This window comes from Terrapene carolina, unplaced genomic scaffold (genome assembly GCF_002925995.2).
Source record: "Terrapene carolina triunguis isolate 2854851 unplaced genomic scaffold, T_m_triunguis-2.0 Scaffold22, whole genome shotgun sequence".
In the NCBI taxonomy this organism is placed as follows: Eukaryota; Metazoa; Chordata; order Testudines; family Emydidae; genus Terrapene; species Terrapene triunguis.
Genome location: NW_020664373.1, coordinates 8,738,910 through 8,761,758, shown reverse-complemented (window position 1 = coordinate 8,761,758; position 22,849 = coordinate 8,738,910). Strand labels below are relative to the sequence as shown.

The 22,849-nt window shown below is 43.5% G+C and overlaps 1 protein-coding gene across 1 annotated transcript in view; it reads left to right on the top strand.

Moving 5' to 3' along the window:
- The window catches only part of LOC112117535 (gem-associated protein 8), a 35,114-nt gene extending 17,538 nt beyond the window's left edge, over positions 1-17,576 (top strand). The window contains exon 4 of the mRNA XM_024215507.1: positions 16,833-17,576. Coding sequence (XP_024071275.1) covers positions 16,833-17,089 — 257 coding nt within the window. The 3' untranslated portion in view covers positions 17,090-17,576. The remainder of the gene's footprint in view (positions 1-16,832) is intronic.
- The last annotated feature ends 5,273 nt before the right edge of the window (positions 17,577-22,849 follow it).

Sequence of the window (22,849 nt, the reverse complement as noted above, 5' to 3'; positions counted from 1 at the left end):
ACCCCAAGCCCCAGCCCTGACCTCCCTCCCAGAGCCAGCACCCCATATCCCCTCCTACACCCCTGCCCCAGCCCTGACCTCCCTCCCAGAGCCAGCACCCTGTACCCCCTCCTGCACCCCAACACTCTGCCCCAGCCCGGAGCCCCCTCCTGCATCCAAACTCCCTCCCAGAGCTTGCACCCCTCACCCCCTCCTGCACCCCAACACTCTGCCCCAGGCTCAGCCTAGAGCCCCCTCCCACACTGCGAACCCCTCGGCCCCAGCCCAGAGCCCGCACCCCCTTCCACATCCCAACCCCTACCCCAGCCGGGTGAAAGTGAGTGAAGGTGGGGGAGAGGGAGTGACGGGGGGGGGGGAATGGAGTGAGGAGGGTGGGGCTTTGGGCAAGGGGCGGGGCCTTGGGGAAGGGGTGGGGTAGATCCTGAGTTGCTCTTAAATTCAAAAAGTGATCTTGGGGGTAAAAAGATTGGAGACCACTGCATTAATCTAACCTGCAGGTGACGTTTTGTGGTTGCATGTCTTCCCTCAGGCCACTGAGAGAAAAACATGAAGTCATTTTTCCGGGTTATTGCACATGTCAGATGTGTAGTGTACTAATACCAAATTTTTCAAGAATACTGGATGTAAAGGACAAAATACATTACACTGGCCTTTTTAGGTTTTCAAAGAACATGTTTTAAGAATTAAAATAACATAAAAGCATAAAATAACATAAAAGCAGTTTGTCAGGACTTGCAATTCAGCAAATTTTCTAGTTGCACATATTTTCCATTTCACACTTTTCAACCTAGTCTTTAAAACATTACTCACCTTTTGGATTTTTCTTACATGCCATTTTTCTCTTTGCGTTTTTATTTATTTATTTTTTAATAAAAGGGAAAATGGTGTAGTGCTATAATGCAAGGCTAATTATAGAATTAACAATGCACAGACTACTGTACCACAATAATAAAATGGCAGTGGGGTAGTTTCCTGTATTTAAAAACAAAGAAAAGCAGAGGAAATTACAGTCATGCCAGTTAATTATTGAGGCATTGCAGTCTGTGCATTGTTAATGCTATTCCTAGCTTTTTCCATTAGAGCCCCAGTTTTGAATGGCTACATATACACACCCTCCCTCCAATTTACCAAAACTAGTCCAAATACAATGTTTCAGACATGGTTTCCAGCCAGAGGAAGCCTTTAAAGAAAAAGTTTTGCAGTGATCAAATTAGATGTTTGTTACATATGAGAGTTTGAAACTTCAGTGGTTTGCAAATTCATACTCTCTTCGCCCTCCCCTTCATCTTGAAAAAATCAGTTTGTTTCTTTGATCTCAGTAAAGATTGCTGCCTTTGGCTATTTTGTAAAGATTGGTGGATTAAATTGGGAATTTTTCAGTATGCTATTTTTAACTTATGGAAATATAACTAAGTTTATAATTTTTTTTTTTTAAATTTAAACAGGTAAGTGTGTGTTTCCTTGGAACCATATAATCTTCCAAATAGAATCGTAAGACTGGAAGGGACCCCAAGAGGTCTTCTAGTCCAGTCCCCTGCACTGATGGCAGGACTAAGTATCAAACAGATCACTAAGATAGGTTTGTTTGACACCATTATTTTTCCCCAAAGTACAGTAATTTTCCCTCCCCATTCTTCAGCTGCACTCTTTCCCACCAGAGGTCCTAGCAGTTTCTTGGTTTTGGTTGCCAGTATCTTTTCCTCTTCTCCCCCTCTGCCCACAGTACCAAAACAGGGTGACTGGTGGCAGAATCATCACCCCACATGCACTCCCTTCATACATGTCCTCTTGACTTCAGTGGCTCTGCCAGCACTGCTGCCACTTGAATCTGTCAGCGTCCTCTTCCCAGTACTTGAATCACTGCAGATTCTTCTGTTGGAGATAGCACCTCTGAGGCTGGACTGTCTCCTGAAGGCCAAGGAAATGATTCTAGTATTCACAGCCCTTCATGAGCTGCATGGAGAGGTGGGGAAGCAGCTGTCCTTCATTGCTATATCCCAGGTCTTGAGGCACTACATTTCCCAGCAGCAGCCCTGTAGTAATGGAGCCTCTCCATAGGCTCTAGGAATTCGACTATGATGATGTTTCCTGTAGCAGCAGAATCTTCACCCGCCTCTCCTTTGCAGATGAAATTCTTTGGTATAGCGTTCAGGACCCTGCATGGGGAGGCAGACAACAGAAGAATTCCCTTCCCGGTGCAGGGAGGCAGTGGCAGAATTTTCACCTCCCCAACATGTATTTTTATCTTGAAATATAGCTATAATTGTGCACTTCCAGAATCTAGACTTAGGTTCATTTGAGGGGTGGTAGAGGCAGATGGGTGGACATGCCCTCGTATCTGTAATTTCACAAAGGACAGTTCGTCTTTAGTTCTAAGAGTATCTGGGAACACAGATGATCCTTGAAGACTAGATGGTAAATTAAAAAAAAAAAAAGCGCATGCAATTATCCTTTGGAAAAGCCCTTCGGTCTTGTATTCTTCAGAGACAGTTTAAGCATATAAAAATATATTGCTTTTGTACATGGGGATGTGAATTTCATAATGATGCAACACAGCCTGCAAACCCTGAAGACTGCACTGTTTAGCTGTTGCTGCTATAAGAATAATAGCTAATTTAAAGGAGGCACTGGAAGGCTTAGGATATTAATAATGGAACTGGGCTTTCATCCCTGGGTTTCAAATACAACCTGAGCTTCACATCACTTGTTGGCTCTTCAATGGCTAACATCTAGGAAGAGTGGTTTGGTGGTTAAAATACAGAGTTAGGAGACGTAATCTCTATTTCTTTCTCTGCCTTAGGGTTGCTGTGCAGCCTTGGCTGAGACACTTAAGCTAATGTTGAGGTGCTGAGCATCTGCAGCTCCTACTGAGTCCAGTAGAAATTGAGGATGCTCAGCATATCTGAAAATCTGTCTGTGCTTTACTATGGAGATAGGTGTCTAACTTTAGGAACCTGCGTTTGAAAATGTTGGCCTGAATCTTTCTGTGTCTCAGTTTTCCATCTACAGCTCATTGCCTCTTTCAGCTCGCTGCCAGGGTCAGTCTCACTTCATTCTACAACATAGGCCTGTCTCCCTGGCCTCCTCTCAATTGTCGATGGATGCACGACCAGAATGCTATGAGGAACTGTGGTACTCAGCTATCATACCACTCTGGTGAGGGCTTAGCAAGTTGCTCTAACATACAAACCCACTCTTACAATTTTAGCTACTCCTTACTCTTTTTTGAATTGTTTATTTTAATAATTCAGTTTTAGATAGAATTGCGTGCCGGCTCCTGCCTCTGCTTCCTTCTAGGAGTTAGGGGGTTGAGGGCATTGCTCTATATTTGGGCTCATCAGACCAGTGCCAGAAAACTGAGGGATACAGTCCCATGTCTAGAGACTGCCTATGGGACGAGAAATCCCTCATAGTCTTGCCAAACCCCAAGAGCCTGGGGATGTGAAAAACACTTCCCGGGAATGGGGAGAGTGACAAACCGTGGGTAGTTCCAGCTGGAGGAGGGAGGGAGTGCTCTGTGTGGGGCTGTGGAGTACTAGGGGATTGTATCTGAATAGCCCAGTGGGGAGCCTAGGATTCTGTTTTCCTCTAGAACTACTCCTAGCGCTGGACTCTGCTACACTAGCAATTTTCTGAAGTTAGTCCTGCTTATTTGCTTATTCTGCTGGCATCTGCAGCTGCTTTTACTGGCTCCTGTACTCTCCTTTACATGCTTTTCCCCTCCAGGGGAGCCTGGTTGAGCAGCTGCAGCTGCTGGGGAAAGAACTGGTGAGACCCTGCTGACGAGAGCAGCTCTAGAGGAAAGCAGAGTCTCCTGCTCCTCTGGTGGCTCTTCAGAAGTAGCCTCCACATTGCCTTGAATGCCTATTCAGCTCTCTTTGTGCTCCTCTCCCCAGACTGTGTGTTTGCTGCCTGCCCCGTAACCTGCTGTGGTTGGAGACCCTTACTAGGCTCCTTTTGCAGGAGAAATGTCTGGCATTTCTGGTCTCCAAAATCAGTGCACTTTGGCTGGAATTCTGATGGTCAGTTCCTTGTTCTTGCCCCGATGAGTCCTGCAGGAATGTACCTCGGCAGAGTCCCAGCCACTGTCTCCTACTGGGAAGTGGAAGCAGGGACCTGGAAACAATGAACACATTCTAATAAGCTATTAAAATAAGAATTTTTTACTATAACCTCTTGTGCATGGGAGATGGGGGAGGGAACTATTACAGTAGCTATTTCTGTAAGAATTTTTAAGTGTTGTTGTAGTATAAAATATTGGGATAAATAAAGCAGAGTCCATAGTTTCTGCAATTCCTTGGCCACCTGCCCCAGAATATGGCTGCACAATATCTAAAGTTTCATTTTTAAAAGATTAATTTTCTAGTCCTTATGGTTCAAAGAAACCCTTCCAGATGCCTAGCTCTGAGAGGTGTGAACTGCTCCCATTCACTTTAATGTGTGTTAATGCCCAAACTTAATAATGGCCATTTAAATGTCAGCATCTTTCACTATTTCTCTGAACATGTTAGCAAAGCATCCCAATCCAGATAACAACGCTCTTATGCATTGTTGTTAGAGGCAGTCCGGGGAAATGGAGCTGAGAGGTCAAGGGCTTCTGCCCCCACCCCCTTCCAAAATTGTCACCTACTAATCTGTGTGAAAGAGAGAGTGAAAGAGAAGGGCAGAGAGTAAGGATGGACTGATGGTTAGGATGCTGCTCGCCTCAGATTTGAAAGACTGGGTTCAATTCTGTGCTCTGCTACACACATCCAAGGTGACTTTGGGAAAGTCACTTAGGCGATGGCTACACTACGGCCATCCCTCTGAGTGGCATAACTTATGCCAACTTAAGCGTCAGTGTGGGCAGTGCTCTCCTGCCGACCTAGTGAGTTCTCCTACCGACATAGCTACTGCCGCTAGGGGGAACTGGCATAAGTAAGCTGCCAGGAGAGCTCTCCCCCATTGGCTTAGAGCAGCTACACTAGAGAGCTTACGGTGGTGCGTGTGCATCAGTGCAGCTGCGAAACTGCAAGCTCTCTCATGTAGCCACAGCCTTAGTCTTTCTGTGCCTGCAAAATGGAGATAATAGCACTCCCCTGCTTCATAGGGTTGTTCTGAAGATATACGTACATTAGTGATTGTGAGGTATTCAAATACTACAGAGATGGGGGCTATATAAAGTACCAAAAATAGATTGGTGCATCCCTTCCCCAGTTCCACAATTCTCATTTGCCTCCTGAGTGCCAAAAATCCCTTGCGCCGCTGCCAAAGTCTCCCCTGATTTTTGAAAGTATTTGTTGTCAATATAAAATTCTACAACATGTTGAAAATATGGCAGAAGTGTAAAATGAAAAATAAATTTTAAACTGAGATTTGTATTGAAATTAATATTAGAGTAGATAACACAGGGAGCACTCTTCTGATTCTGTGATTGCTCATATTTAATTCAGTAAAAACCTTCTTGTTTTGATTTCACTTGGAGCTACTGCAGAAATGTCACAGCACCAGAAAATTCAGCACTACTTTGACAGTGAAATCAGGAGAGTCAACTACGGAATTTAGGTCCTCAAAGTGTGTTTGGGACCCTGATTTTAACACTGTTGTCCCCAAGTATCAGAAAGTACCAACTTTCTGATATTCTTTCCCACTGCATAGTCCTTGCAGATTGCCTTTCTTTTCAGCAGCTGGAGACAGATATGTGGAGGAGATTAGAGCACCAGTGGTAGTAGAAGATTTGCTCGAAGCCTCATCAGTTGTGATTGTTTTCATATTCCTATGCCAGAGCTGTGGTGCAGTAGAGTTAAGAAATCATTTTCTTCTCTTACCACCGCATCGGTGAAGTCTACACCTGTGGAACTGTTCAGTGGGGGGTTTCATTGTGAAGGACTTTTTTTTTTTTTTTTTAACTGCAAAGAAGGAAAATTTGTTATAACCAGAGCACGTGGGGGAGACAGTGTCAGGACAGTAGGTGTTAAGTGCCTTCTCATCCTTTGTGGACTTTCTCGCTAAGATGGATTTCTAAGAGAGCTGAGTCTGCCCACTTATGGGGTGGACTGTTGTGCTTCTTGGTTGGTAAAAGCCCCAATTCACCAAGGCACTTCAGAACATGCCTAAATGTGATCATGTGAGTAGCCCCTTTGAAGTCAGTTCAGGGTGGTACTGAGCTCGGTACTGAGCTCACACTTGGCAGGAATTGTTAATAATTTAACACTGGGCAGGATGCCAGCTGCCCTTTTTAAACAGGCAGTAGTTAGGCTCTTGGTCCAGAAGCAGGTTCTGAATGATTGCCTGGTATCAAAGAAGATGATGACGGAGGCAGCTCCAGTCACATCTGGAGTCCATAAATTTTCTCGATTCTTATCAGTTGGTTTTTTTCTCAGTATTGATACCTTTGATTCATGATCTATTTATAGTAAGTATGCCAGAAAGGTATCCATGTTGATTTTATACATCTGTCAGCCACAGTCTGTACCAGAGGAACATTGCTGGAATTTGATATGGGGGCATGGGGGTGGAGACTGGAATAGTTCAGCTTTTCTTTTTTTTTTAATGAAAGATTCCATAAGGTGTCTTCAATAATTTTTCCTCCTCCCCAAGGGCTCTCGACTGCATGGTGCTCAATCTTGTCACCCTGCCTCTTCATCAAAGAATATGCTGCTTCTCTGCCCTCTCATTGCTCAGTTGAGGTACACATGGATTGAGTGAGCTGATAATTTTGCTTTCAGTACAGAATTACAAGGGAGGGAAGTGGCCTTCGTTTAGTAGACATTGTAAATCTTAGTTTCATTTACTAAGGCCAGGTCTACACTAACCCCCTAATTCGAACTAAGGTACACAACTTCAGCTACATGAATAACGTAGCTGAAGTTCGAAGTACCTTAGTTCGAACTTACCTCGGTCCACACGCGGCAGGCAGGCTCCCCCGTCGACTCCGCGGTACTCCTCTCGTCTAGCTGGAGTACCGCAGTCGATGGCGAGCACTTAAAATAATAAACAACGGGGAAATGGTTACTCTTTGCTTCAGCAAAAACTCTGACAAGACGCGATAAGTCGAACCCAGAAGTTCGATCGCTCGCCGCCGAACTACCGAGTAAGTGTAGACCTACCCTAAGATGCCCTGGTAGGTGAAAGACAGTATCAGAACTAGGAGACCATGTTTTAGTTTATGCTCTGGTCTGGACTTTTGCTTCCTGGCATGCAGGAGGTTTCTCCTGCAGTTTTATAGTAGCTTAGAGTGCCAAACTTGTTGACCAATTACAAGTGAAGTTGCTGGGTGGTCACCTAGCATAATATAACAGCAGAGGGAAATAGGAAGAACATTCAGAAGAAAGTCTGAGGAAAAATCCCAAATCTCTTGCTACCAAAGTTCTGATCAACTGAGCCACTCTGGAAAGTGTGATGACCCCTCTCTCAAGAGGCTCCTTATGAAATGATGGACAAGCCAGGTTAGGAAACTTGCCCTGGTTGCCTAGAGGCTTGGACTTTTGGGGTTTTTTCGTTTGTTTGTTTTTTTAACTTGCTGAGGCCAGCTTAATCCTGATCAGTGTAATTTATTTTATTCTGTGTGTCTGCAGTAACAGTTTCTTGGATCACTGCTAGTTAACTGAAAGGTCAGTGCATAGTTCCTCAATGTTTCTTAAAAAAAAAAAAAAAAGTTAACATGACCACTACAAAATGTTATCCGAAAACACTTGAAAAAGAGAGTTTTTGCTGAAGCAAAGAGTAACCATTTCCCCGTTGTTTATTATTTTATTTGCATTCATATAATATACAATAAAACTAGCTGCAGTTGGGAAATATAGCTCAACAATTTCATATGCTATTGTGAGAATTAAATTTTTAGAAAGTAATGCAGGCAAAATACTGTTTTGGATTATATTCACATTTCAGTACTATTCAGTTGTCTGTGGTGTTCTGTACAGGTATGAAACATTTATTTCATAGCATACCTTCTTAATCTCTATTCACAACTCTACTCAGAACATAGATGGTGATCTTTGACAATGGCAAAACAGATTTAAAAATAAAACACCTTTGGATTTGGGCATTCTGAATTTCTTTAGGAGGCTGATACAAGTTGTTTTTGTAATGGAGCATATAATAAAGTACATTCTCTCTCCTGTTATGTGTAAAATTATGTGGGCATGTATGTAGGTATAGTTTATATATAGATTTAAGTAATCTCTCTGTTTACCGTAGCACTGGTGTCTTTGTCTGTTGTCAGCATTGTTGCCATCAGCGACAGATTGGAATTGTTTTGGGGGGAGGGGAAGGAGTGCACAATCAGCTGGTCTGAATCTAATCTTATTGCTGTAGACTTGATCCTTACTAGAAGCAGCTGCCAAAGCCTGATCCTGCGCTAATTTCAAAGTAATGGCCAGTAGCCCATTGACTTTGTAATTCTGTCATGTGACGTAAGCGTACAGACTCTGGCTATCCCTTCCAATAGCGTGTGTGTCTTACTGGGTGAATAGTACAGCATAATGTGACCTGGTTCTGGTCACTTTAACATTGTAAAATGTGCTATGCCTCAGTGAGTCTGGATGCTTTAGTCCATTATGTATGCAGTGTGACTGGTCCATGTGTGGCAGAGAGATATGATCATGGATTCTGTTAGAGCTGTCTGTAATTTCTAGAACAGACTTTCACTCAAAGTACTGCCAGCCAAGATGATTTCTATATGTAGTAATGCTTGTTTGAGTTCATGTGATAGTTGGGAGTAATGAGATTCTTTAAGACGGGTTAATGCTGGAAGGTAATAGGGGGAAACATAAACCAGCTGGCTGGCAGTTTAGTTGCGGATCCTGGACAGCAGAAATGTAAAGTGTTGCTAGTGTGAACGTTTGATAACAATCTAAACAATAAGTCTTGAATCATTTCTGATCTTGGATCCTTGGGCAGGTATGTGAAATCAGAACTGAGTCCTTACTTGCTAATGGTATTTGTAAAAAGAGAAAATCATTTTTTTAATCTCCTGTTACTCTGCACTTCAACAAGTCATTTAATCCAAAGATTTCAAAATAATTTGTAACCATTAATCATTCCAAAATTCCCTGTGAAGTAGGAAAACATTCTACTAATTTTATAGATCAATAGGCTGAGGCACAGAGCGGATAAGTAACTTGCCAACATTATAACTACTCTAAAGCAAATCTGGAAATGGAACCCAAGAGTTCTGACTTCAGTTCCTTGTTTCTAACTATTATATATTTAAATTTTTAAATTTACATTCACTCAGTGTCTTGGTAGCGATTTCATCTTATTTCTACAATTGCCAGTTTCCCTCTCCTAAAGCTCTAGAAAAGCTGAGAAAGTGTCTGTTATAACAAAAGGAAATGAGCTGAATTGAATACATTTGATTTGGGAAATCTGTTTTGTGTCTGCTGGAACAGATTGCCTATTACAACCATGTCCGTTCTGAGGAGTGCACTCTTTGGACTCTTTCCTACTTGTTTCTCCAGTGAGATTTCAGATGACAGCAAGACTGACAATGAAATACATCTGCTCCTATTTCTTATGTTGAAATCCACAGTGAAACTGTTTTTTCTTAAGAGTTGTGTTGTTCATAGATTTAAGCCGAGCTCATGGTAAAATGTTGGATATTTATTCTGATGATTAGTAGGGATGAAGGTGAGTTAGAACTATTCTGCATGAAGGTGCCTGGATTTATAATCTTTTTGTTAGTTCCAGTTTGTGGTTGGCTGCCATGGCAGTGACTGAGCGCTTGCCTACATGGGGAATTATTCCAGAATAAAGTAATTTTTATTCCAGAATAGTGTCCACACATGGGAGTTATACCAGCAGAGCTGTAGCAGAATAGTTACTCTGCTATAGCTATGCCAGTCAATTTCCCTGTGTAGACAAGTCCTAATCCTTCTGTTTGAGGAGTGATGTGATCTCCCTCGGAGATCATGTTTCAGTGGAGGAAGGGTTCATTAAGTTTTCAGTTGTAGCCCTAATATTGTCATTCTGCAAGCAGAAGCCAGTTTGAATTTAATTAGGGCTACCATACGTCCAGATTTCCCCGGACATGTCCGGCTTTTCGTTCTTTAAATAGCCATCCAGGGGGGATTTCTAAAAATCTAAAAATGTCTGGGATTTCCCCCCAGTCGGCTATTTATAGACCGAAAAGCGGCGGCCAGGCGCCGCTCAGCAGCCAAAGCCCTTTCCCGGCTCCCCCCATCCCCTGCAGCCTTAGCACGCCGCCCGGCACCGCAGCTGTCCACCCCTCCCCCAGCTCACTTCCCCCTCCTCCCCTCCCCTGAATGCTCTGCCCCCCTGCTCCTCTCCCTCCCCTGCTTCCCGCGAATCAGATGTTCGCGGGAAGTCTGAAAACAAGCAGGGGCAGGCGGGCAGTAGCAGGTAAGCTGGGACGGGGGGGACGCGAGGAGGAGGGCTCCGGGGAGGTGCGGCGCAGCCCAGTCCGGCCCCGGCCAAGCGGATCCGGCCCCGGCCGGCCCCAGCGTCTCTGGCCTGGCTCGGCTCAGGCACCAGCCCCGGTTCCGGCCGAGTGCTGCCCGGCCCTGACCCCAGCGCCTCCAGCCCTGACCCCAGCGCCTCCGGCCCTGGCCCCAGGGGCACCGGCCCCGGTTCAGGCCGAGCGGCGCCGGCTGAGCACCCCTGGCTCCGGCCCCGGTTCCGGCCGAGCGCGCCGACCCTGGCCCCAGTGACTCCGGCCCGGCTCGGGTCCCAGGGCGGCGGCCCCGGTTCCGGCCGAGCGCGCCGGCCCGGCCCCGCCCGAGCACCTCCGGCCTGGCCCCAAGCCCCGCGACCCCGGCCGGAGCGCAGCCCAATTCCTGGGCTCTTGCTAAAGCCGGCCCTGGTCAGGGGACAGGGAGGGGGGCTTGGATGGGTCGGGAGTTCTGGGGGGGCTGTCAGTGGGGCAGGGGTGTGGAGAGGGGTCGAGGCAGGCAGGGAGCAGAGGGGATTGGATGGGTCAGGTGTTCTGGGGGTTCTGTCAGGGGGCGGGGAGCAGTTGGATAGGGCATGGAAGTCCCAGGGGTGTGAATATGGGGTGGGGGTGTGGATAAGGGTCGGGGCAGTCAGGGGACAGGTAGGGTCCTAGGGGGGCAGTTAGGGTGGGGGGGTCTCAGGAGGGGGCAGTCAGAGGACAAGAAGCAGGGAGGCCTAGATAGGGGGTGGGATCCTAGGGGGCAGTTAGTGGCAGGGTCCCAGGAGGGGGCAGTCAGGGGACACGGAGCGGGGGGGGGGTTGGGGGTTCTGAGGGGGGCAGTCATGGGGTGGGAAGTGGGAGGGGGGGGATGGGGGCGGGCGGGGCTAGAGCAGGGCTCCTCCCCCCCCAGTGTCCTCTTTTTTGATTGTGGAAATATGGTAACCCTAAATTTAATGGCAATTTTAAGCATGGATGCAGCCTACCTAAGGTAATTCACAGCTAGAACTGGCTTGCTCACGCTGCATCATATTTTCTGATTTAGTACATGTGTGCAGGACTTTTCGTTGTTTTGTGCTCACCTGTGTCAAAGAAACCATATCCCGTAAATAAGACTGTATTTTTGCATAATCCCAATTTGTTTGTATTTGGGTTTACCCAAAAATTGGTTGCATCACCCAGGCTCCCACTGACTGATGTGCCATTCTTGCAAAGCTCTGCATTGCTGCAGGAGCAGAGCTTGAGGCTTCAGCCTTGTGTGGAACTCCTAAGCTCCTTGGGATTTCTAAAGAGCTAAAGCTAAATACCTTGGAGATCCCAGTTACAGAACCCTCAGTTTTTAAAGTTTGTTTTGTGGTTTTTATACAAATGTATTTTAATTGTACCCAAAGGTTTAGCTGGTGTTAGTGATTAATATTTTTTATGATAAAATAGCCTGTTTCTGCCAGCTCAGGAAAGATCACATGGAACATTGCTGTAGTTTTTTTACAGCTCCCTAGCAAAACCTGTGGAAGAATCAGCCTCTCAAACTGAGGATCAGCATATGGGTAGAAGATTAGCACACCAGAGGACTGCTTCTAACACGGCCTTTAGAGACAGAACTAGGAACTAAAAACCTCAGTGGAAAAGGTGAATGCCTAAATTCTTCAGATAGATTTGTGACATGCTGCTCATGTCCAGGTTATATTTAGAAGTGGATCGGGAAGCTCAGAAATGAGACTATTATTTATCTTTGTAATAAACAGACATATACACTGAACAAGAATACTGGTCAGACATCACAAAAGAAAAACACTGAGGAAAGTGAAATGTTTTTGTAAAGAATAGTCTGTTATCTGGAAGACAGTAAAGGAAGAGCCATTTGCCACTTCTGAAGAGCAGGACCATGGTCTGTTGCCAGAATATCATTTGAATGGGCCACAACCCAGAAACATGGCAGAGTGCAAAATGTTTCCACCCAAAGAGTTATGGAGAAGTCTTTATAAGAAGAGTTGTCATTTTGCATAGGCTCAGTAGATACAAGTCTCTCCTTACAGATCTTTCTCCAAATAAAAATGTATATTTTTTAAAAAGAGGAACAAGTGTAAACTTCTGTGATTACTCTTCAGGCTTCTTAGAAGATATTACAAATAATGAGGGGCAAAATGGATCAAAATTACAGAAAGTATTTGTTCTTTTAAAATGAGGATAAATAGAGTCATCTGGGCTACTAAGGGCCTCTGGGGAAAATTGCTTAAGTCTTGAGGAGGGCCAGCACATGGAGGGTTGTTGTGTCCACATGGAGCCACAATTGCAGGCCGGGGGGAGGCGGAGGGGGAGGGCTTAATCCTTATTGAACTAACAGCAGCTTATTCTGATCCTGTCAGTGACAGTCAGTAGAATTGCAGTTGTCTTTATTTGTGCAGATTTTGTCTCATCTAATGCATTACCAAATTAAAGATGATTATTTATAGCGGGCAGTGTAGGCAAAAAGGGATTCCTTTGGCGCCTGATTACCAGGGTGACTTATCATTATAGGGGGTTTTTTATTATTATTTTTGCACTCTGTGTTCCTAATCAAAATCAAGCTTTAGTGGAACATTAATGAAGGCCTGAAAACCTTGGTAGTGTCCCAGTACAGATGAAAGTGAGTTAAATAAGTGTATTTGGGACCCTGGAAGTTGGAAAGGAATCTCCTCTTCACTATGTCTGGAAAATGGTCTGACAGGTTTGTTTGTTTTTTTTCCAAATGAGGATCATCTCACAGCAGAAATGTATTCAGTAGTGATATATTGATTCTAGAGATGGGTTTTAAGACAAAAGTAACTTTAGGGGTGGGGGAGGGGGAATTCCAGGAAACTGCAATTATAAAAATGTCAGCAGTGTTTATTCTTTGTAGCGTAACCAGATGACACCACAGGTGGTTGCCTGGCTTATAACATTTGCAAAATATTGTTCCACAATTGTATTAGAAAGTAAAATCTTTCCAGTAATTGAATGCTTTAAAAGGAAGCTTTGATATATTTATTTTAGTCTATGGGGAGTGGAAAGAGGGTCCACTCAGAATTATGTAAATAGTTTTTTCAAAGGTATTCCTTGCTCCAGTTCCTTTGCCATGAGGCTCTGATTTGGGAGTGCGAGGGGATTCTAGTACTCTAGGTTGAGGATAACTTTCCTAGTGAGTCCTGCTAGTTTATGTATAGATTAACTTTGGTGTTTGCTTCAGATGAGCGCTGGATTCTTTGCTTTGCCCTATATACATTATAACAGTATGAAGTTTATAACATTTTCTTAAATTCAGTACATTGCTAGTTATTTATTTTCAAATCTTTTGATCCAAGGATAATTGCACATTTCTTGCACAGGTTCTTTTTATTTTTGTGCCTGTGAAAAGAGCCAGATTGATACTCATTGAGACCAAGGTCTGCCATTTTTCCACAGAGCAAGTGCAGTCTCAGCAATGCAAGTCAAACTTCCCCACTCTGCTGGAGAGACTACTGCTATAGATGCTTCAGTTTATATATCCATTCCTTCCTTGGCCTTTTTCCCAAGATTTCCAACAACTGTAGTAATTAGTGCCCATTATGATGGTAGCTTTTGTGACCACAAATAACTGGTTTCAGACCACAAACACACTTCACATAGGCCCCAAAACACCTCTGCTAGTGATACCTTTTAGCACTAGTGTCTTGGGCTGAAGTTGAACAAGTGTCGTAGAAGTGAAAAGCTGTGTGTCCCTTTGCATGTCCTCTGAGTCTGACTTCCTTCTGCAAAGTATTAAACAGCATTAGCTCTGGGCTTTAAATACCTGAGACTATATGATGTAGTGATTTTGGGAATCTCTTCACCAGAGCTATGGGATGATAAATAGGTTGGTAAACCTAGGTTCAAAAATCAAGGGAAATACATTTATAAATACAAAATAAAACATATACTGTAGCAGTACCTTGATTTATTTTGGGATTAGGATCAAAGATTATTCCTTATAGCAGGGGTCGGCAACCTTCGGCACGCAGCCCATCAGGGTAATCTGCTGGTGGCTGCAAGACATTTTGTTTATGTTGACCGTCCGGAGGCATGACCCCCCGCAGCTCCCAGTGGCCGCTGTTCGCCATTCCCGGCCAATGGAAGTTGCGGGAAGCGGCGTGGGCTGCAGCCTGTGGACAGTCAATGTAAACAAAAACAACCAGGAGTCCGGTGGCACCTTAAAGACTAACAGATTTATTTGGGCAGAAGCTTTCTGAAGAAGTGAGGTTTTTTACCCACGAAAGCTTTTGCCCAAATCTGCCACCGGACTCCTTGTTGTTTTTGTGGATACAGACTAACACGGCTACCTCCTGATACTTGACACAACATAAACAAAATGTCTCGCGGCCCGCCAGCGAATTATCCTGATGGGCTGCGTGCCGAAGGTTGCTGACCCCTGCCTTATACGTTTCCATATGGACCCTCATCTATGTGTTTCCTCAGGGGTATTGACAGAAGAATGTTCTTCCCTTTGGAGACGTGCCTTTTAAAACAAAATAATAGTAAGGGGAGCATCTAGATAGAACGAGTGTGCTCATAGTCCCGCAAACTCCCCCTCTACTTCTGCCACAGAAATATGGACAAATACAGTAACCTTTAAAATGGCAAGGCAAAGCTTTCTGTCTCTCCAGCAAAGAAACAGATGCCAGAGTTGAAGTTTCATATTATACTGTTTAAAATATCTATTTTCTGTGTATGAGGAATGATGTGTTTAGTGAGGCTGACAGACTGTCAGTTGGCTGCTCTACACACTACTTTCCAGCATAAAAATAAACTGCAGATGTTCCAAGACAGATATATCAAGATACTTAACTTTGGTTTCGGGTTTGCAGATGTTCTGTGTTTCACTAGAAATAAATCTCAGGGTTAGTGTTGATAAAAATGCATTCTCCATAACTCCACAGACTGAGTCTTGTGTGTGTTTAATACATTTTGACCTGTAAGCACTTTTGTTGTTTTAAATACACCTCTACCCCGCTATAACGCGACCAGATATAACACGGGTTCGCATATAGCGCGGTAGCAGCGGAGCTCCAGCAGCGCTTTAAAGGGTCCAGGGCTCCGGCTGCTGCAGGGAGCCCCGGGCCCTTTAAATCACCACCGGAGCCCTGCTGCTGCTACCCCAGGGCTGTGGCAGCGGGGCTCGCCGGCGCTTTAAAGGGCCTGGGGCTCCCCGCAGCAGCCCTGCCGCCCCTACCCCGATATAACGGCGTTTCACCTATAATGCGGTAGGGATTTTTGGCTCCCCACGACCGCGTTATATCGGGGTAGAGGTGTACCAGAACAAAAACACATTTCTTGTCTTTTCTTCCCATAATAAGTAAACCAAAATAAGTTATTAACTAGGACCCCTGTTGTGGAAGATGTTGAGTACTCATCTCTCATCATAGGTGTTGGAACTAGTGGTGCTGGGGATGCTGCAGCACCCTCTGGCTTGAAGTGGTTTCCATTATATACAGGGTTTACAGTTTGGTTCAATGGCTCTCGGTACTCCCACTATAAAAATTGTTCCAGCGCCCCTGTCTGTTGTTGTTTGCAATGGTTGTTGGAAATATTCAGCACCTAGCAGAGTATATCTTCTAGGAGTTGTCCCACAATGTTGGACCTGTTGTTTTAACAACTTAATTAATCTTCTTGCCGGAGTGATGGTTTTTCAATTAGCCTATAGTTGACTGCATGGAGCTGAGCTGGGGACGGGGAATCATCCAGATATTACTTCCAGATGAGTTTTAATTTATTTCCAAGGACAAATAGAACGGTTTTACCTGTCTGAATTACTGTAACTTCACTTTAATACTTTGATATGCTGCTGGGTTTTTAAAACAGAAAATAATGTGTGCTTTGTAAAACTCAAGTAAGGAATGAACGTGGTGCAAGAGTGTAAACATGGCACTGACAGCTGTATTTCCTGCAATACGTTTGATGGCTGGCACTTGCATGACATATTGGCTTGTTCCTTCTTTTCATGTAGAAAATGTAACTGGATACAATTGGCTATGGTTCAACTAAAGTTAGGCTATTTTGTGTATCATCTCATCACAGCTGCAAAGTAATTACTTCCAGAGTTGGGTCTTCCACCTTGACGGGACGGTGAGTGTGTAAGGGAGAGATGAGACAAAGCTGATTCAGTTTTGTTTTTTATAAATGCAAGAGTCTCAACAACTTCAAGATTCAAGTCAGACTACTTTGTTCTCTTTTTAATTTTTAGTTATGCGATTCGGTGGTGTTCTTACATCACGCAGCATGTATTGTAATGTGAAATTTGCTTTGTGAATATAACAATAAGCCACACTTTGAGTGACTGTGTGCTTCAGGTCTAACCGTGGGCCCCGCGTGCATTTGACTCTGTATTCGCTTACAAAATAACAAACTGATGAGATTTCAGCAGAGCTAAAGCATGACTGGGTGGTATCCTAATCAAATATTAAGTCTCCTGAGGTTCTTTTTTGCCTAGGGAAGCAGCAGCAGCTTGAAGCCGAGCACCAGGCCATGTATGTCGAAGCTGATCATGACCTGCACCTAACAACACGACGTTCGGTACAACCCCCTGCAGAAAGACCCGGGGAGAGACGTATGGCTGAAATGAAGAAACTCTATGGTGTGGGTGCGGCCAAAATCCAAGCCATGGAGACTGCCATGCAACTTGCCTTTGATAGGAACTGTGATAAAAAGCAGCCCAAGTACTGGCCTGTTATCCCCCTGAAACTGTGAGCTGTATCATCTTCTGTACTAGCAGTCCAGCGCTGCAGCTGTGGGTGCCCAATCAGGCTACATAGCTCAATGAATGAATCAGGGGTCCTCACTTGTTCTCCTTTCCCCTCCTGCCAAACACACTCCCCCTCTTCTTTTTAATCTGTCTACCAGAGTTTTCAGAACCTATAGCATCTCCACAGGGAAGTCCTAAATTATTGATTTGTACTGTAGGGATAGTGAAATTTTACTTCTTTTAAAATATATATTTCACTAATTTAATGTTGGTCTGCCTGGACCATGCTTGCAGGAAATGCAATAGCATTTGTTTGCACTTAGTGAGCTGGGAAGACTGTTCAGCAACACAAAAATCTCTACAAATGATCCACTTATTTATTATTTTTAATATAGTAGCCTTGAGATCCATTTTAACACAGTACAGCTTGAAGTGTTGTGAATTCTGAACCCTCATCCTTGATTTGGGGATCCTGCAGTCAATTGGCCAAGGTACAAAATACTAAATTACTGTAGCACAGCCATTTGAATGCTCTTTGAAAGCTTTATAATAAGGCAGGAATTTTTTATTCCAGTCTGAAACTTGGCAGGCAGAATTTCAATCCAGAAGCAAACTTATATGAAAACATTAAAAAAGAAATTTTGGCCATTTTTATTATACAACTGTTTGGCATGGTAGCAAAAATGTCTAATTGATTTGATACATAAAAAAAAAGAAAAATTAAACCAACGGAGAGGATTAGGTTCCAGTTCTGTCACCCTTCACTCACATTGAGTAGTCTTACTCAACTAATAATTCCATTGATTTGTGAACTCACTGAGTAAGCAATACTCACTATGAATAAAGGAGGCAGAATTGAGCCCTTAATGTTGAAAAGTGAGTACTCTGGATATGTAATCATGAAAATCCTTCTGAAAAGCAGCTATGTGTCACTATTTTATACTTAGTTTTCACCAAAACAAGTTTTCACCCAGTCAAAGTAACACAGACTTCAGACATTTTTCTGTAGAAAGAGTTGTGTAAAGAAAATGATGATTAAATGGCCTCTCTGTGTAATATGCAGTATTTCCATGCTACATTATAAGTGGTTCCAAAGAAACGTATTAGTGACTTAACTGTCATAAACATGGGTGACCCGTTTTTGCGGTAGAGAAGGCTGAGGCTGAAGTTCCAACCGTTTAATTTGCTTTAGCTATGTCCTGTACTTGCCTATACGGTCTAGCTGTTGTAGCATGTGTGGCATATAATAAACCACATTAATCTCTCTGCCCTTTGCTATATACTGGTAGACTAGAGCAAATTTCAGATTTAACTTTGAATGTCCTTGTTCTTATCACTTGGTGTTACAGCTTCAAAAGTACTTCTTTTTTTATTCTAACTGAACATAACATGCATAACATGAAGTGGTAAGATTGAACTCCTTAAAATTAAAAGCTTCCAGACTCCAAGACTCATTACTGATGTAATTGAACTAACAAGCTTGTACACAGGGAAAAAAATAAGTTGGGGTTGTGAAATGTAATCCTGCATTTGGTGTACTTTAATTTTGTCATGGTATGTATGTTAGCGATCGACTATGAAATGTCAGGAATTAGTGGTTTTGTTAGGATCTCTCTTGGTTGACAGAATAAACTTTTATCTTCTCATAAAAACTCTGTGATAAAAATTATTTGTTTTTACATCCTGCCCCAGCTATATAACACTTTATTCAATGCCCAGGGGTGGTAAACCTTCTCTTGCTCTCTCTGTTTGTTAGGGAAGGCTGCACCTTGCCCTGGTGCAGCTTTAACTTAGTTATGTTGTGAAAAGCGCATATGGGTGCAGATGAGGGTTTCACCGGAACCCTTGGCCCACTCACGGCCTATCTGGTAAGGTGCAAAGTGGGTGAGGAAGGCTGCTGTGCTTTTTGAGGGAAGGGCATCTTCCCTTCCTGATCCATGTCCAGATCTCTCTCTTCCCATATGAATGGGGGACTCTGCTGCACTGGCAACATCAGCGGCTATTTTGGGGCTGGGGTGGAAGGTACACCCCCTCACACTTCTCTGCTCCTGAAGAGCTTGCCAGGGAATACACTCTTGGGATGTATATCTTTTTGTGGAGCCCCCTCTGTTAAGGGGATCTTCTATACAGGAGAAGTAGTCCCAGGGGAAATAGATCTGAAATGCCTGGGAGTGAGAGGGTAGGCTGCCCGGGGACAGTTAAAGTGAAGTTACAGTGGATCTGTGGAGTTTAAAGGCAGGTTTCATGACCTGTTCCAAGGGGGACCAACCCTACCTTCTTCTCTGTTCCCCCCCATCTCCAGATGAAATAATGTAGGGAAATCGGGGAGAAGATTTCATCTCCCTTAATTTCTCTCTCAGGTTTTTATGGGAGGGGTTGATCTGACTCCTCATGGGTTTTGCAGGAGGGAGCTCCACACGTGATGTCCCGCAGGAGTGATGCATCTCGGGTTTGGAGGAGGGGAGCTCTCATTTGCAGACTTACGAGGTGTGCAGGAAAGAGGCTCCCTCCTACAGATCTCCCAGCTTTCATGGGACAGGCTGTTGCATCATGTTTAGCCAACTAACTCCACACGCAGGCAATTCAATGGAGTTTTGAAGTCTTTTATTACAATAATTCTTGTTGTTCCATCTTTTTTGTTTGTAAAAGAATCTGGGACATTCCAAAAACCAGATTGTGGAAGCTTCACAGTTAAGGACTCAGATGTGAGAAAATACCAATGTTGAGATTACATGGGCAACACTAATTCTGACCCCTTGCACTTATGTATTACGCTGCAGTCCTTAATTACATGCCTTCGTAATATTTCTCAAATAATACCATGTTCTGTCACTTCAGCCTCTGGAGTTGAGGAGCACAAATGGAACCTTGTAGACCTGATTCTCCCCTGCCTTACACCTTGTGCAGTCATTTGCACCTGTGCAAAGTGGGAGTAAAATACCACCAAGTCAGAATTCTTTCACTGGTGGTAGCATTTGACACCCTATTTGCATTCACTTTTCACAAGTGTAAATTTGACTCTACAAGGAAGAATCACGCCTAGGGTGCCACCGTTCTAATGGCTGGTAACCGGACCCCTGACGCCCCACTCCTTGCCCTGCCTGTTCCCCCGAAGCCCCGCTGCTCTGCCTGTTCCCAAACCCCCTCCCCTCCATCACTTGCAGGGTCTGCACCAGCATAGCTGAGGCCGCTTTGCCCTCCACTTGCGGGCTGCTCAGAGCCACGAGCCGCACAAGCAGTCTGGCTCTGGAGGCGGCAGCTGCTGTTGCTGCACTGCCTCCTTCATTCCACTTAGGATTGCAACCTTTTCCACGGATCGAAAACAACGCACATCAGAGCTTGTCAAATGGCACCTGAACACATAAGCTGAAACCCAGACTGTCTGGGTGGAAACCGAACAGGTGGCAACCTCATGCCCTGGGTTGTAAGGAAAATGGACCTCATGGAAAATTTTGGTCTTAATCTCAGTAATTCAGCTTTCCCGTCAGTAAAATGGGAACAATGCAAAACAACATAAAGATGTTCTAAAGATTGATTTGTTAATGTTTGAAAAATGCTTTGAAGATTGGGGGGGGGGGAAATGGTAAAAGACTTTTTATTTTTAAATGCATTAAAAATGATCATGACTGGACACAATATAAGTTTAACATACAAAGCGATGACCTCCACATCTGATACCCAAAGATAACCGGTTTGTGCTCGCACAGTGGAAACATTGTCAAAGATCTGTTTGTCCTTGTGAAAGTATTTCTCCATAAAGCAGCTGATTATGTTTCATCTTCTCACGGTTGCTGCGGCCTGTATGTGTGTGGGCTTATTAGTGGCTATTCTAATTGGCATGATACATTTTTACCTTTATAGCTTGCTCATTTGTACTGATGCGCTCCCTCTTTTGTGTTTTTTCTCTCCATGTGGTGAAGGTCCAGAAACCTCTTGCATGGTGATTGGCTACAGATTCTATAGACCGTATTCAGATGACTCAGAAGGCATTTTTAGTATATACCATTCCTGAGCAAGTTACAACAAAATCCTATCATAACCTCTGTGAAAGACATGCACAGATATGGCCTATAAGGCATCAGTTTCTGGTGTTTGTATCTTGTTTTGTTCCCTTTGCTAAAAGATTCAGTTCAGTCTTAAAAACTAAAGCTACATTGGTCAAATGTGGGTGCCTATAGGTAGACACCTAAATTAGTGGCCTGATTTTCAGAAGTGCTGAGCACTCCCACGTTCCATCAAAGTCGTAACTCACTGCTCAGCATTCTTTGAAAATGGAACTGCTTTTATTTAGGTTCTTAAACATGGACTTAGAGGCATAACTTTAGGCACCTAGATTAAAAATTTTGCCCTGAATAAATTGGCAAGTGGTTACTGCCCATTGTGTGAAATATGATCTCTAAGATCAGAAACTTATTTTTCTTTCTGTTCCTCTGAAAGTCCAAGGCTGTTTGGGAAAATGTTACCCAACATAGTGATGTAACAGCCACAATTCTCTAGAGTCCATCTTAGTGACCGATATGAAAGGATCATATTGCATTGCATCTGAGTATTCTTACAACACTCCTGAATCCATTTGTTTAAAGAAAGTAACTGAACACTAGGTGAAATGTTAAGCACCCCACATGTTTGATGGAAAATACTATTCAGCCCAATAATGGCTAATTTTCCCCTATTAGTCATTTCCTATCTGGTGTCGCATCTGATTTCCTGAACTACATTGAGACTTGTTGCCTAAAAATCTTCCGCAGATCCAAAATAATTTTTAAAAAATGCTACCCCCATCCTCCTGGTTTGTATCTTCCCCAAAGAAATAAGCTCTTCTCAGGAGAAATAGTTTAGCAACCATATCTCCCCTTTTCCAAGCAGAAGTGAGAATGTTAGTTCTGGGTTTTTAATTTTTATTTTAATTTTGTATCTTTTATTTCTGTTACACTAAAGATCAGGAATGAAATCTTGAATCAGGAATGAACCAGTAAGGTCAATGTAGTTTGCCATTGACTTCAGTGAGGCCAAGATTTCACCTGAGGTTTCTATTAGACTGCACTTTGGAGAGCAACATGGTCCCTGATTCGTAGTCTTATCTTGAGGGCACACTCTTCTTACAAAGTTCCTTCTTACTTGATACTCATTGTTTACCTGATTTTTACTGCTTCATGTGAGAAAAGTAAACCACTCACATTCCTTTCCACGGACATTTTACACGATCCTCAATTTTTTAACAGCACTCTCAGGAGCTTTCTTTTTTTGCAGTTGAGAAGCATATCACTCTGACCATAATGGGCCAGATTTGTTCTTGATATAACCAGGTGCACTTCTGTTGAAGTCAGAGGATTTCTGGTAACAATTTTAATTACTTTTAAAAAATTTTGTTGAGCTCTGAGGAGTAATGTTGATGGGCACATAAACACTGGGGTGATAAGAATATTGTAAATGTTTATACTGTGTTTTATTTGTACTGTAGTAATCCTTAGAAGCCCCAGCTGCGATCAGAGCACCATTGTACAAACATACAGTGAAAAGCAGTCCATGCCCAGTGTTTTATTAATCTCTACTTTCTCAAAATTCCCTTCACAGAAATGTCATATATAGTCTATATTTATACTGTATAATTGAATAAATTCTGCATGATTATATATTTTTAAATATTAATACATTGGGTTAGTTGTTTTGCATATACTTGTCAGCAGTATTGTGAATGCAGTAGAACCTCAGAATTACAAATGCCTCCGGAATGGAGCTTGTTCGTAACTCTGAACAAAACATTA